This window comes from Vulpes vulpes, chromosome 1 (assembly GCF_048418805.1).
Source record: "Vulpes vulpes isolate BD-2025 chromosome 1, VulVul3, whole genome shotgun sequence".
NCBI classification, from domain to species: Eukaryota; Metazoa; Chordata; class Mammalia; order Carnivora; family Canidae; genus Vulpes; species Vulpes vulpes.
In genome coordinates this window covers 74,856,397-74,874,253 of record NC_132780.1, presented here as the reverse complement: position 1 = coordinate 74,874,253, position 17,857 = coordinate 74,856,397, and the positions used below count along the sequence as shown (strand labels likewise).

Sequence of the window (17,857 nt, the reverse complement as noted above, 5' to 3'; positions counted from 1 at the left end):
TAATTTGCAAGTTGAGTCCCACACTGTCCATGAAACGAAGCAGAATGTATGACAGATGAGGTGATTAGGTGCCACCTTTTGAGCACTAAGAAAGCTTTTTCCAACATCGGCCTGTGTCAGGGCGACAGAATTAGGGTCACCCGTGGTCACGCCTCACTGCTGCTGGGCCCAGGAGCAGCTCACTCAAACTCTGGATCATTAGAATCCCCGTTTCTGGGGCCCCTGCCTGACTTACTAGATTAAGTATCTACTTTTGGCTTGAGTCATGATCCTGGGGTCCTGGGATCGAGCCCTACATTGGGCTCTCTGCTCAGCAGGGAGCCTGCTTCTCTGTTTCCCGCTCCTCTTGCCTGTGCTTGAGCTGTCAAATAAAATCTTAAAAAAAAAAAAAAAAAAAAAAAAAGAATCCCTGCTTCTCGTAGAGATGGACAGCTCGGCATTATGTGAGGCACTTCCTGTGCCCTATTTTTCATTCTGTGGTTGTTTAGAAATCATTTTCTTGACTCTGAAAATAACAGCAGCCCATGGATATGTTTTTACGGGGCAGTAATAACTTACCAGAATACATGTGGATTTTTTTTTTCCCTTTCATGAATGAATCCCGAGGCCTCGGGAGTCGCCCCTCCCTGCCCACTGCATTTTCTCTATATTACTTTCTCTAATAGCTCTTTTGGAGCTAAGATTCTTACACTCAACCAGTGTAAGCAACATTCTTATGGAAAGCCGCCTTAATGTTGGCTTACGCATGAAATGGAAATGGCTTGCGTTATTCATCCTTTAAAAAATTTCTAGTGCTCAGCCTCCATGAAATGGATTGCTTATGGGGAGATAATGTCTGTTCCATTCCTTTTTAAGTCTGTGAAAAATGTCATCCTGGTTAATAGGGTGATTAAAACTCTTTATGCTCCAGGAGATAAATGTGATTATGTTTGTCATACTCTACCCAAGATAAAGACAGCAAAGAAGGCAAACTTGAAATTCCATAACATTTCCTCTCTTCCATATCCAGGAACATTCAGAACTCAATACACAGATGGTACTTCACATAAAGAATAACATTATCTGTTAAACATTTTTCCTTTCCATTAACCAATTTAACAATATGCCTCTGGTATAAAAGGAATAGACAAATGACTAAATCTTCTGATATCTGAGTTCTGACTGTAGAAAAATACCACTTCAGTCATATTGCTTGTTTTCCTTTAAACTTTCATCTTTTGTTACTTCATTTCTGCTTTTAAAATGCAACTGGAGCCTATGCCTGGTGTATCCTAGGGCGACTGTCCCCGTCAACCTTCCCTCTGAGGGTGATTCACAATCATTCTTACGGGGGCTGGCCTTGCCTCCCTTGAGGACAACAGACATGTATGTATATGAGAAGTGTCTGTAAACGTGAGGCATTCCAGAGAGGTATGTGTCTAAACATGCATTCCTCAGGCCTCCCACATGCCAGGCCCTCTGGAAACCATACTCCTAGCCTCAGGCCAGTAATATGGGCACAACCAGTTCAGTTTGGCTCTTGCCTTTCCTTCCTTCATCTCATTTGGAGGCTAAAAATCTTTTCTTAGCAGAGATTTAGCTAAAAATGAAAGCTGGGTGAGGAGTTTTTGCAGCTCCATATGCCCTGATAAATTCCACACTTCTTTCCTTTTAGTCCTGGATTTTTAACAGGTTATATATGAATCCCAGATGCTGCTTACACCTGTTTAATTAATTAACAATACAGCAGCTTTAACAGGGTAACTGGTCCAGAGAAAAATGTTACATTATGCACTTGACATTTCACTTAAAAATTTCCCTTAGAACTAAAAGGTTTCATTATAACAGAAAAATTTCAAATGTACTTTATTAAACCTGATTGCTAATTAGAACCTATGTAATTATTAAAAAAGTTGCATTACTGATATCCAACCATATTTTTCTGGATATACGGACATATTAAAGTACTTTCTTTAAAAAAATGTTCATTTCCAGTAAAAATAATTGCATGTAGACATTAATCTCTGTTTTCTCTAAGAGACCATGGAGGACAGGAAAGGGTTGGGCATGTATGAAAGAATTCATCAGGGAGGCAGTACTAACTACTTAATAATATTGAGACTCAGGAAGCCTGGGTGGCTTAGTGGGTGATCATCTGCCTTCGGCTCAGGGCCTGATCCTGGGATTTGAGATCAAGTCCCACATCGGGCTCCCTGTGAGGAGCCTGCTTCTCTGCCTCTCTCTCTCTCTCTCTGTCTCTCATGAATAAATAAGTAAATCTTTAAAAAAAAAAAATACTGAGACTCAATACTCAAGTAACTTTCTAGTTAAAAATATTTGCTAAAATGGGTGATAACTGGATTATTTTTACATTAACAAGTGAGATATAACTACAAACTATTAGTCAATGTTTAGGGACACAGAACAAACTTTTCAAAAAAGTATGTTTTATATCCACAATATCATTACTATTTTAGCATGACTACCTTTTCAAGTTATCGTAATCTGTTGCTGGCTTCTTCTCTATGTGTAAGAATGTGTAGGGCCTTGCAGTGAGCTCATCAACTAACTAAGGAGCAAGTGCAAATCCAGGGCTGTGTTCAGGACAACAGAGCCATACCCACTTGCCTGATGTACAGAGTTTCCCTGTTAACCTGTCACTTTGGGGTCGGCCTGATAAGAGTAAGCCTTCCAAGTCCTGGTAATCACATACTAACAAGAAAGGCTATTGAAACTCATTTAATTAGACACAATGAGGTACTAGTGCTGTTAGGAATCTGTCTATAAAGATTTTCCATCAAATGTTATTATAAAATTTTTTCAGGTACAAAACTTGGTTTTAGCTGTTATAAACAGAAGTATTTCCCTGGGGATCTTCTCCACAGAGAGGTTATATCCATGTAATTACTTTCAAACAATATTCCTAATTTTGGGAATACCTTAATATACACATACACCCATGTCAATTTTAAACTGTCAGCCTCCTATGTGGACACTGAACACCATCCATCTATGGGTTCAGGCAACAATGCACATGTTCCTGATGAGAAATCAGGTGGCATCTTGCTTCTGTGGCATCTCCAAAGTCCCCTTTTCCTTAACAGTTGTTTTAGCCTTTCCCCATCGTGCTCATCTCACTTGGATTTCAATGCTTCCTCCCACTCCAGAGACGATTCAGAATTCTTGGGAATTGCTGGAAATATTGACTGCATTTTACTTCGAAAGTCTTTCATCTAAAAGAAAAAAAATCAGTTATTAAAATTAAAAGAGAAAAGAGCCAAAGCAATTAGAGACAGACCCTGCTGCCCAAATGATACTTTGTTGCTTGTGGGTACAATAAAAGGTAAAGACTGTGTTCCAGCTACCTGGAAAGGAAATGAGATAAACCTCTTTTCTTCTTCCAAGTATTAATCTATTGGGCTTTAAATAACATAAAATGCCACTCTGAATCTAGAAGGCAACATCATTTAAATTGTCAACCTGCCATGATATTTATTTCCTACCAGAAAAAATGCTATGTATTGCTGGCTTTCATATATAAAGAGGCAGCTGAGAATGGGAGTTCTTAAGTTTTTGGGGGTGGGGTGGGGGGAGTTCTGTTTATGCTAAATATTCCAAGGCCATCCAAAGAAGAATTTTGGAGCCAAAAGGAAGAAGTAGAGAGGAGAAAGTTAGTAGGTTAATAAAGAGTGAATCAGTGGATGGCAGATGACTAGAATGTTCTCATATACTAGACTGTGTTGAAGAATCTGCATAGAGGTTTTGCCAGCAGAGGTAGATTTGGAGCCTGAGAGTCAGAGCAGGGGGTTGGAAGATCTTTATATGCAATGTCAACCTGGAACACCTGGCTTCACCTCCAGGGCACACTATCCTAAGAGCAGGGAATACTAATTTATGGGAGCTGGATAATCTTTACATTGGATAGTATTAGCTACACACTTTTTGATTCATTATTTTAACCTATCTGGTCCTGTTATGAAGGTATCCCGTCAGCACCATAGCTCAGCGTTACAACATTCTCATCAACTATAACCTAACTGTATTTCTCAAGGATACAGATCTCAATCAGATTTGTGAAGCACCTTGGACTCACTGACAACACCAAGTTGTTTCTTGGTTATTTTGAGAGTTGGCTAATTTTTTAAATTTCACTTCATTTTGAAGTAGATTACTTATCTTGTTTCTAATTCAGCAACTTTGTCTTGCTCGTGACTTGTAAGTTCCTAGGTATCTGCTCCAGGCACTGTAGCACTGGTATTAGCAGCACAGACTCTGGTATCAGATAGACTTCTCTGTTCAAATCCTAACTCCACTTGGGAAAACTGCTTACTCTCTGTAAGTGGTAGTTTCCACGTGTGTAGAATGGAGATTACCTGCTTGTAGGGCTATGAGGATGAAAGCATAGCACCTGACACATGGTAGGACTCAATATATATTAGCTATTGTCATTATAGCATCATCAGTGTTGTGTTACAAAGATATATATATTTGGGATTTGTATATATATATACAAACAAAGATATATATGTTTGTTAAAAGCATTACTGTAGGGGATCCCTGGGTGGCTCAGCGGTTTGGCACCTGCCTTTGGCCCAGGGCACGATCCTGGAGTCCTGGGATCGAGTCCCGTGTCGGGCTCCTGGTGTGGAGCCTGCTTTTCCCTCTGTCTCTCTGTCTATCATGAATAAATAAATAAATCTTTGGGGGGGGGGGGAAGCATTACTGTATAGTTTAATGTCATTTTGGCTTAAGTATTTTGACATTGGGAGATACAGAAGACTACACGTTATATGTAGTCTGTAGGAGGTCCATGCCAACCATCCCAACGTTTGGGTCCCAGATGCCTGCACTCAAGACACACATGTCCACAGGAAGTCTGTCTCTCCCTAGTCCTGTCTTCCATACAACTCTCTAGCTTGTATTGTGACAAATCCTTCATGAGAGGCTGTCAACTACAGGCAGTACTGGGAAGGGATTGGAATTGTTGTTCCAAACAGCAGTTCTCAAATCATGTCATGACACTTTGGTTGTCATAGTCACAGTGAACTACTATTTGCATGGGGGGGGGGGGGGGCAGATTCAAAATATTGAAAATGACCACAAAAAGAACTGCTTTGCCCAAAATACCAACATGGCCTTGTTGAGGAATCTTTTGCACAGACTTTCTCAAAGACCTCTCTGGGCAGGGTCTGCCATGTGCTGCCTAGTTCTTTGCCTTCACCTTTATTGGCTGAATGTTTTACAACTAAACCTAATGATGGTTTCAAATGGTGTGTCAGAGAGCGAGGACATGAAGAGAATCATTCACCATTACACCTGCTCAGTAGTTGTTGAGAAGGGAGAAGCTGGGAAGCTCAGATGATATCTGGGTAGAAGTAAAGGGCGGCTGCTCTACTTCAGCAATGGGGGGGGGGCTGTGTTCCCATTTCCTCCTCTTGGATTTTTTTTTCTTTACTTTCATTTCCCAAGTATTGTATCATTTGTTCCCAGAGTCATGTATGAGTTACTGAGCCACTGGAAGGAATTATGTCTGAGAAAGAGCCAATTAGGAATAGGCAGACTTCAAAGACTGGTAAAGGAAGGGAGGCAACGGTGTCCATCAAAAGATGAATGGATAAAGAAGATGTGGTTTATGTATACAATGGAATATTACTCAGCAATTAGAAACGACAAATACCCACCATTTGCTTCAACGTGGATGGAACTGGAGGGTATTATGCTGAGTGAAATAAGTCAATCGGAGAAGGACAAACAGTGTATGTTCTCATTCATTTGGGGAATATGAATAATAGTGAAAGGGAATATAAAGGAAGGGAAAAGAAATGTTGGGAAATATCAGGAAGGGAGACAGAACATAAAGACTCCTAACTCGGGGAAACGAACTAGGGGTGGTGGAAGGGGAGGAGGGCGGGTGTTGGAGGGGAATGGGTGACGGGCACTGAGGTGGACACTTGACGGGATGAGCACTGGGTGTTTTTCTGTATGTTGGTAAATTGAACACCAATAAAAATTAATTAAAAAAAAAAAAAAAAGGAAGGGAGGCAAGTGGATAAAGAACACCATTTATAGGCCTCTTCTTTAATTTTATAGCTGTGGAAAGGGAAACCCAGAGTCCACATTTAAGATATAAATGGGGCCTCATGTTGCTTTAAACAATGGGGTTCCACAGAAGGTTTTTAAGTTTGTACTATTTTTGTTATATGGATAGGAAAAAAAGAACTTTAGGGTTTTTTGTTTTTGTTTTTTACCTCTTATCAGTTTCTGATGTGCAGTTCAGAGGTGTTGGTCTTACCAGTGATATTCTGTAACAGGCCAACAGAACATTCTCCTGCTTAAAAATGTGCTTGAAAAGATTTAGGGGTTGAGTTAATTTAAGCAAATTTGATTATAAAACATATGTACTGGATTCCACGATTCCACCATAACAAGGTCAGCTATTGCCATAAACCAGTCCCTATCCTATATCCCAAAAGTTTGGTGAGGACAGGGTATGTTGCGAACTGGTCTCCAGCCAACAACTCAGTTTTACTCTGCAGCACCTTTTCAAACACTGGAATCTCTTCCCTGTGGTTCCCCCTTTCCCTTTTTCCTCTGACCAGGGAGAATTTGACACTGGTTATGGGTCACAGGGTTACCCTTTTAAGCAGGGCCACTGTGTACTGCACAGCTCCAGGGGCTGTTCTCTACAAAGATCAAGACAGGAGTGGCACCGCCTAGGCAATGAACCCACTGCTCAAGAACCTCATCCTTAAGTCCCAGTGTTTGTGTTCAACAGTGATAGGCTGTAATATTATTACAAAGTACTACTTTCTACGGCAGTTCTCAAATATGTCATGACAAATGGGAAATGTATTACAAGTAATTTGTCACTAATATGGACATTCTGAAGACTGGGTATGATCGACCTTTTAGATATTAGAACAGATTCAAGATTATGTCTCTAATAATGTTGCTCTCATTCACACCGCAACAGCCCTTTGAAGGGCCGTAGAGCCAGGATGCCAGAAGTGAAATATGGGATACTGCTGCATGTCTTGGCAGGAAAAAAACAACATGAAGACTCTTGGTCTAATATATGGTGTGCTGAAAAACTCCTTAAAAGCTCAGGATATCTACCCAATTAATTTGAGAAAACCCTTACAGCAACTATTCTTAAAAAAAAAAAAAGCAGTTATTGGAATTAAAAGTTCAAGTTGTAAAATTTCTTTGCCATTGAAGCTCATTTAGCTTCAATTGCCTCTTGCAGGACTTCAGTGCTGGAGGTAGAACGATGAAAGCTTTATTATAGAACCAAGTGATGAGAAAGCCTTTGGATATGTCAATAATCATGGTGCCAAGAGTAATTTTGAAGAACTTGGAGATTCAGCTTCTCCATAAAATAGAATAAGACTGTAACTGTTGCTTGAACAGGAATAATAATGTCTGCCATGTGAGATTACTTATGTGCCAGGCACTGTACCAAGCATTAGGCTATTATTTAGTCTTTACAATTCTATGTGGCAGAAATGAGAACCACCACTTTATATACGAGAAAGGTTAACCCAGCCATGGTGACGTGCTAAGCACAACTGACTGAATGATGTCCAGGGCTTTTTCACCATAGCCACTCTGGTTCTGTGACCTGGAAAGATCTGGTACCTCTGTAATCTCTAATCACATACCAGCTTTTGCTTAAAAGGATTTCAAATGCATATATACTCTTACAATGGCTACCATTTTATTTAGAATAACCAGATAGCCAGAAGTCATGTACTTCTAGATTTAGGGGTTATATGTACTTCAAGATATAGGAAGGTTATATGTACTTCTAGATATATACTTCTCCACCCTCTTCAAGTTATGTAACCACAAGACTAGTTCTGCCAAAAGAAATGTGTTATCACTTCCAGGGTGAAACATTTAATTGCAGGTGTTTCCAGGCCACTCTTACTTTTCCATGGAAATAATGGAAACCTGTGTTACTATTGTGATGCCTCAAGAGCAAAGCAATCTGAGGTATGAAGCCACCTTGTGTAGGACAGCTCCCCTAGAAACTAAAGTAAACCCACAGTGAATTTTACAAGAGAAATAAACCTTTATGTTAAGCCACACATCTGGAGATCATTTCTCACTGTAGTATATATAACCCAGCCTAGCCTGACTGACATAGTGAAGAGAATTACAAAACAGACCTAGGGCATGCTCTGATCCCTTTCAAAACTACATTAAACTTGGCTGAATAAAAACTCAAGGGCTGGACAAAGGGGAAGAGGAACTCTGTGCAATTAAGCTTAAATAGCTCTTAGAATCAGCTGGAACAATCAAACCACCATTCTTCCCACTTTCAGAGAACTCAGCACATCAATTAGTCCCATTATATGACAATACTTCCTGGGTAATCAGAACATTTCTAGATGTTTCCAATAAAATAGTATGGGAGCTCTGATCACTATGGTAAAAGGTCCTTTTTTGGGGTGGATTGCTGTTCTGTGTCTACCTGATAAAACCAACTAAGCAGGGCTGGCTTTATTTAGAGAAGAGATGCTAGTACTTTTCAATTTTGATTAGCCCTGCTGATATCCACATGGGTCCTGAGATATGTTTGAACATACCATGTTATTTAATATTCAACTATATTAGGAAAGCTAACATGAATTTGAGTTTTTCTCAGGGCACCTGGGTGGTGCAGCTGAGTGAGCAACCGTCTCTTGGTTTCGGTTCAGGTCATGATTTCAGGGTCCTGAGACTGAGCCCTATGTCAGGCTCTGTGCTCAGCACATTCTGTTTGAGATTCTCTCTCCCTCTGCCCCTCCTGGTCATGCTTTCTCTAAAATAAATAAACAAATCTTTAAAAAAAATCTCATTTTCTAAGTTATTAGTACATCATTTAGGTAAAGATCAGACAAGCTACCTTTACTTTCTCCTAAACCTGCACTGTATCACATGTATAAAGTCTAGAATCTATAGTATAAAGTCAATTGACATAGGAATAAAAAAAATGTATAATTTTCTGAGAAATATCATCCCTGGAGTACTTATTAAAATAACCAATTTTTTTTATGACAGTGCTTAGCAACAGGGCAACATTCTAAAGCAAAAGCTTTCTGTGTGAAGTAAAGTGAGCAATAGGGATGACCCTGCAGCATCTTATGACCAGGCCTCACAAGAACAATCAGTAACACGCTACCTGATTTAATGTGCTAACTGGTCAGGTTATCAGACACAGTTGTAAAATAATTTTAGTCAGGCTCTGTCTTTGTAACTGCAAAGTTTAGGAATGTTTCCTTTCCCTGCCAAATAAATATGAGTAACACTTGCCACCTCTGGACTGTCAGGACTCTTTCTAAAAGCTTTATATTTTACTGCATTGATACTTTATAAGTGCTACCAACCAGCTCACTCCTATTTTTATATTTTAACTTAATGATCCTGCTTCACTGGCACCCATACATGAACATGTGTGTGCATGTGCCCCTCTGTCCCTGACAAACAGGACCTACTCTTGGCTCCCATTTTATAATACCTTTCTTAAGGTGTTACAGCTGATAGACTGTCATAGGTGAATGAAGACAGCTGATGGCTACATTACAGAAAATACTTCTGCATTTACATTTATTTTTACATTGTAGAGAAAGTTAGGTCTTAAATACACATATAAGTGAACATAGTAGGCATAAACCTGCCAGAATGAAAGAACATATATACTTGATGAAAATTATTTCTGTAACACAATAAACTCCTATATCCTATAATCTTTTGGACCAAATAGCAACCACACACACACACACACAGCAAGTACTGGTACATCAGTGATACAAAAACAACTCCTTTGATGCAATCACTTAGGAATTGTGGGGAAAAAAATTATCCTGACATCTGGATGTTAAATAAAAAAGCTGGGGGGGGGGGGCACTAAATACCAGTAACTCTACTTCCTTCCCTGTTTTTAAATTCTAAAACATAACGTTTATAAAAAACATTTGACATATACAACCCTACAACTACTATCTCATCAATAACTTCAGAAAGGTAGTTTCAAACAACTTTATAGGTTGAGCTCCTTCTGAATTTCCCAAAGTGTTTTTGCACTCTTCTTCAGACGAGCCTGTTCTTCAGGGGTCAGCTTTATCTTTATGAGGTCCGCAATACCATTCTCTCCCAAGACACATGGAACACTGAGGAATACTTCTTCGTTTATTTCATAGAGACCCTTAATTATGGTAGAAACTGGATGCACTCTTCTAAGATTCTTCAAAATACTTTCTGTTAAATCAGCTACAGATAGGCCAATGGCCCAAGAAGTATAACCTTTCATTTTGATAATCTCATAGGCACTAGCAATCACATCTTTGTGGACATTTTTCCACTGCTCAGGATCTTTTTCAGTTCCTATATCTGAGTTCAGATCCTTCAGAGGGACACCAGCGATGTTCACTCCACTCCACACAGGAACACTGGTGTCTCCATGCTCTCCAAGGACCCATCCGTGACAACTGTCAGAGTGGATACCAAGCTTCTGCCCAATCAAGAAACGAAAGCGGGCAGTGTCCAGATTGCAACCACTTCCAATAATATGGTTCTGGGGAAATTCACTCAACTTCCAGGCCACGTAAGTTAATACATCCACCGGATTGGAAACAACAATCAGCTTGCAGTGAGGGCTATACTGGACAATACTGGAGATAATTAATTTAAAGATGGCCACATTTCGCTGGACTAAATTAAGGCGTGTTTCCCCTTTTTCCTGGCGTGCGCCTGCGGTGATGACCACGAGGCTGGAGTTGGCAGTGACAAGGTAATCTTTGCTGGACACAATAGTCGGCATTTTCACAAAAGGGCTGCCATGCTGAAGATCCATCATCTCGGCCTTCAGTTTGTCTTCGTTAACATCCACAAGGGCAAGTTCATCCGTCAAGCCCCTTAACAGGATGCTGATAGCACAGGCCATGCCAACCGATCCGGTTCCTATAATCGAGACCTTGTTGTGATGAACGACCTCCTCGGAAGTGAAATTCTGGAGAAGCTCGCCCCGGACTGTTGCCATCTTGGCCGCGGGGACCACGGCCCAGGCGCCCGCGGGGGAGAGGCCGGCCGGCCGCTGGGGGCGCAGGCGGTTCACTCTCGCGGCGCCCGCTCTCCGGCTGCCCCGCAGGGCTCTCCCAACCCAGCTCATGGCCACTCACAGGAGAGGCGGAGGAAGAGAAAGGAGGGAAGAGGCGGGCCAGCTTCGAGGCGCGAGGGCGGCGGGCGGCCCGTGAGGGCGGTTAGACACCAACTAACCCCCTGCTGCGGCTGCGCGCGAGCCCACCTCCCGCCGTCCACTACTGCGGCTGCGCGAGCCCGTGGCTCAGGGAGGACCCCGCAGTCAGCGGCGGCGGCACAAGCTCACGGTGCGGCGCAAGTCGCCCCCCAAGTCTACTACTGCGGCTGCGCGAGCTCGTGGCCAGCGGAAGGCCCCACCTCCCGCAGGCTACTACTGCAGCTGCGCAAGGCGGTTGCAGGGCCCCTCCAGGGCCTGCAGGGAAGTCCTAGCCGCGTCCACCCCGACTGGGGTGGGAAGAGGGCTCCTCTAGCAAATGAATTCTGAAGGTAAAGTTTTATAAACAGGAATTCTCTGCAATTTTTAACATGTATAATGGGCCAACCCAGATCCCCGGGATTACTAATTTTCTATTTCTGCTACAGAAGCCAAGTAAAAATAATCCCAACAAATACACATAAAAATAGAGTTAAATTTTCTGAACTGTTTCCCTGCCGGGGAAAATAAGGTACGTATGCCCCGGCTCCGGATGGCCACCCCCTCCGTTTCTCTGCATCTGTACAAGTGGGGTTCCTGTTGTATGCTGTATGTCATTGAGGGCTCTCTTTGGAAAGGTTCCGCGGCGTGTACACCAGTCACCACCATGAGCCAGAACTGGGGAAGTCCAGGCTGCCGGCGACGGGGAAGAGGCCGACCGTGAGCTCACCCTACTGAACGCTCATCACGAGACTCCCTCACTGCTCTCTCAGGCCAAAGGAAAGCCTGTGATCCATAGTCCGGATTAAAAAGGACTTCTTGAGTAGAGGTGGGGAGACAGACTTCTGTTAAAATGAAGAACTACCTTAAATGGCAAATTTTGACCAACGCACAAATCTGATTAAAAAACAGTAAAAACAAATATTAGTACAACAGGGCATCAGTTTATCTTCCTTCCTCTGCATTTCTCTGGTCAGTCCTATGAACATCCTTGGAAGTTACTAAGGGGATAGCAGCTTTACATCTGATGAAATAGAAACCCAGTGAACTACAGAAGTCCAAGCAAAAACAATGGCACTTTCTCCCCACTTATAAATAGAATTCGGACTGTGTAATCATTCCTCAGAGTTCTCCTTTCCTTTTCACAGAGCAATATGCTCTTCCCAAAAAGGGCTCTTGGCACTCACAGCCCCCACCGAGGCAGAAAAACAAACAAAAAGATTTCGGTTCAGAACACTGAATCTTGACAAAATGAGTATTTCATATTTAGGACTTAGAAAACTATTCTCCTTTCTGCCACTGAAATGCAGACTAGGAAGAGAGCAACAATAAGCAAAGGAGTTGTTGAGGGGTGGAAAATGTGGCAGTTAGTGGGGCTCCTGTTTGCACTCCAGGAGGGTCCAGACACCCCTTTTAGAGAGTGTGGGGTCACAAGCTCCATGACACACAACAGTGGTGAGAGCACTGCACACATGAGTTCTCTTCATAGTGATGGTCAGATTTATGGTAACCATTTGTCAAAAACTGGAGTTTTTAAAATGATTATTTTTATTTAATGGTGACTAACACCTTAGAGGGATCCCTTTAAAAGACCAACTTTTGATCGTTTCTTCTATCCAGGTCATAACGGAAATGTTTTAACCTGATGCCTGTTCCCACCTTCTTCCTATGATGATTCCTTTGACCAGTCAAGTCATTTTCCAAGATAAGTGTTCTTGAAGATGAAATTCAAGCACATAAAGACTCTTAGCTAGATGACTTCTTTCTAAAGTAATTTTCTTTCTAGAGTTTGAACCTCTTCAGAAATAAAATCTCTGACAGCTGCCTCTTCAGTTTTTCCCCTTAGCCACAACTAAATCAATTTTGAGAAAATAACACTCTCCAAAATAAAAATACCTCAAACAAAGCAGCTTTTTATTTACAGTAAGTCTTGAGATAAGAAGGGAAGAACTAAGAAAGGCAGAGACACCCATGACCTCCAGAGTAGATTTAGGTCTAGTCAAAGACATGGAAAGCCAAATAGAGCCAGACAGCTCCCTAATGACTTGCCCTAGGTGGCTCTTTATTCCTTTTGAATGGAAAACCTAACCTAACTCAAATTTTCTATTCAAAATACAGCATACTATGATAACTGATGGCAGAATTATGCTTGATTACGTCCCTTAGCAGAGAGGAAGCAGGAAATGAAGATGACCAGTAAGTCTCTGGACCAGGAATGGTTGCAACAGAGTCGTTCTATTCCTCCTGCCTAGACTCTCACTCCCAGCTCCCTTGCCCTTTTTTCCATCTAGAAGTTAAATATTCCATCCTCTCAGTCTTCTACAATCCCCCAAGCAGAAGTGACTTTTAAAAATCTTATGCCACCAGTGTCTTTGTACCTCTCCACTGTAGGATTTATCACAATTAAATGTAATTACTTATGAATTTGTCACTCCAGAGATAATCTTTTATTGACAGCATATCACTACCCTCTAGAACAGAGCTTGGTAAGTGAATTCAGTAAATATTCATGGTAGAAAAGAATGAATATAGAACCCAGTGAAGTAGGGCTAGCTGAAAGGTGAGAGAAATAGGAAAGCACAACTAGAGAATCCACCTGGTGCCAGAGTTCTAAATTAAGGGGCAGGTAAAATGTGTAGGTGTCTTTTTAGGGTTTCTTAGCAAAGCTGATATACAAGTTTCAGATAAAGCTATGGATAAGTTAAAAGATTCCTTAACTGTTTTCAAAGCCAGAGTCAATACCTACCAAATCAGAACATACAAAAAGAAAGAAATTCTACAGTGCTAGAAATGCAGTAAAACAAATATGTACTGGTAGAATATTTTCATCCTTTAAAATTTTTTTAGTTTTGTAAAAAGTTTTGTTCTTTGGAGAGATTTTAAAAAATAAAAGGGCACAAAACCCTTGATATGAAAAGAAAAAAAAAGAGAAGCTGCAATGAAAGCAGTATTAATATTATAAGCTGTAAACTCACCAGCAAGTAGAGCATATTATACAAACATCATTATTTTAAAAGTCTTGTGATTTAAAAATCATAAAATGCAAATTGTAGTTTTAGAACAAATTAGTGGGCTGTGATTCTATTGCTTATATACTAAAATCTATATAACTTTGTAATCCGTATGTGGGAGGTCTTTACAAATACCAGCACCTTAAAGCATTTTCTTTTGTCGGTGACACTGGCAATGCTGGGCAGGGACAGGAGTAGGGACATGAAGCTTTGTCTCCTGATAGAACAAAGGCAGACTGTCAATTCAGAACAACACTGTGATCAACTTCTATTTATGGTATTCAAATATCGTAACAGGAATCAGCAAGTTCATCTAATAAAGTACCTAAATCTCACTTTTGTTCTTTAAATGCATTATCTACACATAATTTTTGATGCCCTTAAAAGAGCCACATGTATTAATCATTCAATAGGAAATATTTTAATGTAGCACAAAACATGAAACAAAGAAAGTTAAATTCACTGGTATGTGTTTAAACATCCCAAATCATAGCCAAAAACTGACAAAGCTTAATTTTATGGAGATAGGCTCTATAAAGGTGTGGCTTTATTAATTTACAACAATTATCCTCTGTGGTTGGATTAATAGAAATTATACTGTAGTCCTTGATAACAGTTCTATTCATCCAAAAAAAAAAAAAAATGACATGAAGGGTATTTTTGTATATGGAAGTTACCTTCAATTTAGGTAAAAACCTAAATTTATCTCAAAAAAGCTTAAGTTACCTTTACAGCCTCAAAACTGCCAGAAGAGATTAACTCCCTGTCGTAATGGTTAAAGATTAGTTTGCCTCAAGACTCCATCTAGGCAAAGAACAGAGCCAGCAGCAGGAAAGGTAGGAAGAGGAATGAGTGCTCAGAGGAGATGAGCAAGGACAAGGCTCAGAGACTAGGAGAATATGGACTTTCAGCATGGCTAGAACTCTTGAGTGCAACACATAGAAACAGCCAGACTCTCAACCACAGCACTATGGACATGTGTGCTCGATCACTCTTGGTGGGGCCTGTCCAGTGTACAGGATGTTGAGCTGCACACCTGGTCTCTATCCACTAGATGCCAGTAGCATCCCCACAGTTAGGACAACCAAAAATGTCTGTGGATGTTGCCAAGTATCTTTCTTCTGGGGGGAGGGGCAGTCAGAATTGCTCCCATTAAGAACCAGTGGGTTAAAGAATAAGTAAGGGATAAGAGAGGGACCAAACCATTTCAAGGAACTTGGATTTTATTCTCAAGGGAAGAGTGAGTCATTGAAATGGCAGAAAGAGTATGATCAGATTTCATCCAACAGGTGTTTATTGGATACATCCTCTGTGCCAAGCACTGTTACAGGTGCTAAGAATATGACAATGAACAAGACAAATGAAGTCTCTATTAAAATTTACATTCTTTTTGTAAGGACAGATAAAACAAGAAAATGGTCACTATAACTTCATTCTGCAATTGTGCTGTGAAGAGAAGAAAACAGGATACTGTCAGAGAGGAACTGAGTGGTGGGAGTAAAGAGGCTACTTTATTTTACACCAGATGGTCTAGGGAAGCTACTCTGAAGAGATGATATAAGATCCGGCTGAAACTCTAAATGCCAACACAGAGCCTTCCTGGGGAAGGAAGGAATCTCCTGGAAAAGCTGGAGAAAAAGCCCTGAGGAGGGAGGCCAGTGTGCTGCAGCGGGGGTGGTGGTGGTGGTGGAGTGGGAGGGCAGACTGGGTGGTGCAAGAGGAGGTCGGTGAGGCCAGTGGGGCTACATCCCACGAGACTTCTTCACTGGGAGCCACTGAAGAGTTTCTCAGAGTGACATGACTTGCCTTACACTTTACGAATATCTCCAGCTGCTCAGTGGAGGAAAAGTTCAGGGGAAGGAAAAGAGAGGCCAGGAAGCTTTCAATATGCTAGGCCAGAGGTGAATGGAGGTGGAGCGAGACGAAAGGAGTCAGGCTGTGTTCAGCCGCACAGCCACCGAGCAGGACTTGACCATGGATGACATGAAGGGAATGAAGGGAAACGAGAGAACCCAAGATGAGTCTCTGATGGGGTTTGGCTGGAATGGCTAGGGGGATGGGAGTGATCCTGGCTGGAAGTGGGAATGTCAAAGGGAGGAGCAAGCTGGGAGGACAGGGGTGAGGATGCTTAGTCTGGTTAAGACAAAGGTTGTTGATGTGCCTCTGAGACACATAACTGATGATGTACAACATGGAGCTGCGGGGTCAATCCAACATCAGATTGTGCAGACTGTTTTAAAATGCTAGGGACTAGCTAGGGGACTGAGGGACCGAGCACAGAAGGAGAACATAAGAGTGCAAATACGAAGCCACTGGAAATCCCCATGTTTAGAGTTCGGCCAGGGAGGAGCCGCCAGCAAAGATGTGCAAAAATGGCCAGGGAGGCTGAAGGTGTCTCAGAGGCCAATAGCCAGTGTTTTATGGAGGAGAGAATGTTCAACTGTCAAATGATGTTGAGAGGTTAAGTCACAGGGTGATGAAGACCTGTGTGTGCTAACAAGACAGACCCTGGGGACCCTGACCAGCAGTTTCCCCCACAGCCAGAAAAGAAGCTGTACTGAGGAGAAAGGGGAGGAGGGGCAGGTGGTGACTATGATAGCACCTTTGGGAAGTCTTTGCCAGGGAAGGGAAGTAGAGGAATGAGCTGAAAGCTTTGGGAGAAAGATGAGTACCCTCAAGACAATCTATAGAGGCGGGGGAAACTTGAACAGTGTGCACGCTGCAGTAGAGGGAAAACTGACAATCAGCAACAGCTGAGGTGATTCTGGGAGCAAGGTCCTTTGGCAGATGGCGCCAGTGGCCTCTGGTAGCAGCAGGGACACCTCACCCATGGTGACATGAAGAGAGGCAGAGTGAGTGGTACAGATGCAGGCAGAAGTCTGGGGAAGATGAAGGCCAGAGCCCTCTTGCAAAGTGTGGATCAGGGACTATGGAGAGGCCAGGCAGGAGGCAGAGAGAACAGGTTAGTTGTGACCATCTTGGGGCAGGGAGACACCTCCAACTACAGTGGCTGTGGGGGTGTGCAAAAAGCAAGACTCAGTGAGTGATTAGATAGAGGGGTGGGAAAGAGTGCGGCCATAGACAGAATCAGCTCTTCGCTCTGGGCAGCTCTGTGGATGATACTACCGTTCACCGTGAGTGATCCAGGAGTAGGATGCAGGGTGGGGATGGGGGAGGGGTCAGTATGTATCAGTTCAGGTGGGAATGCACATGATGCCTGCTGGTCACCCAAGCATCTGTGTCCAGGCAAGTGGGTCTGTGAGCAAAGAGCTCAGAGATTAACTATAAACACAGACCTAGCAGCCTTCTGCATGTGGATGGAGCCACCAGAGTGGATGGACACTGTGAAGAAGAAAATTTAAGGGCAAAGCAAGGAAACTGGCATAAAATTTATAAAATAAGGCAGCAGCATTTTAGAAGTAAATGGGATAGTAGGAAGGAAAAAATAACTTGGAGGATTGAGAAAACTCAACAAAAAGAATAAAGAACTATAAAGGTTGAGACTCCAAAAGCACAAGAGGCAAATAATAACTGATAAATCTGAGTCATCAAAAAGTGAAATTATGTTCAGTATGGTCTACGTTGTGGATACACAGCACATTAAAAAAATTTTCTTCTTAAAATGGTTAGAAATTATTTCAGTCAGGAAAAT

At 41.9% G+C, this 17,857-nt stretch overlaps 2 protein-coding genes across 2 annotated transcripts in view; both read right to left on the bottom strand.

Moving 5' to 3' along the window:
• Window positions 1-972: 972 nt before the first annotated feature.
• TMEM242 (transmembrane protein 242) overlaps window positions 973-17,857 on the bottom strand; it is a 30,988-nt gene continuing 14,103 nt past the window's right edge. Inside the window, exon 4 of the mRNA XM_072767179.1 lies at window positions 973-3,212. Within this exon, the coding sequence (XP_072623280.1) occupies window positions 3,114-3,212 (99 nt within the window). The 3' untranslated portion in view covers window positions 973-3,113. The remainder of the gene's footprint in view (window positions 3,213-17,857) is intronic.
• On the bottom strand, window positions 5,810-11,468 carry LOC112935118 (L-lactate dehydrogenase A-like 6A). The gene has a single exon (XM_072767171.1). The coding sequence runs from the start codon at window positions 11,129-11,131 to the stop codon at window positions 10,004-10,006; it is 1,128 nt and encodes a 375-aa protein (XP_072623272.1). The 5' UTR covers window positions 11,132-11,468; the 3' UTR covers window positions 5,810-10,003.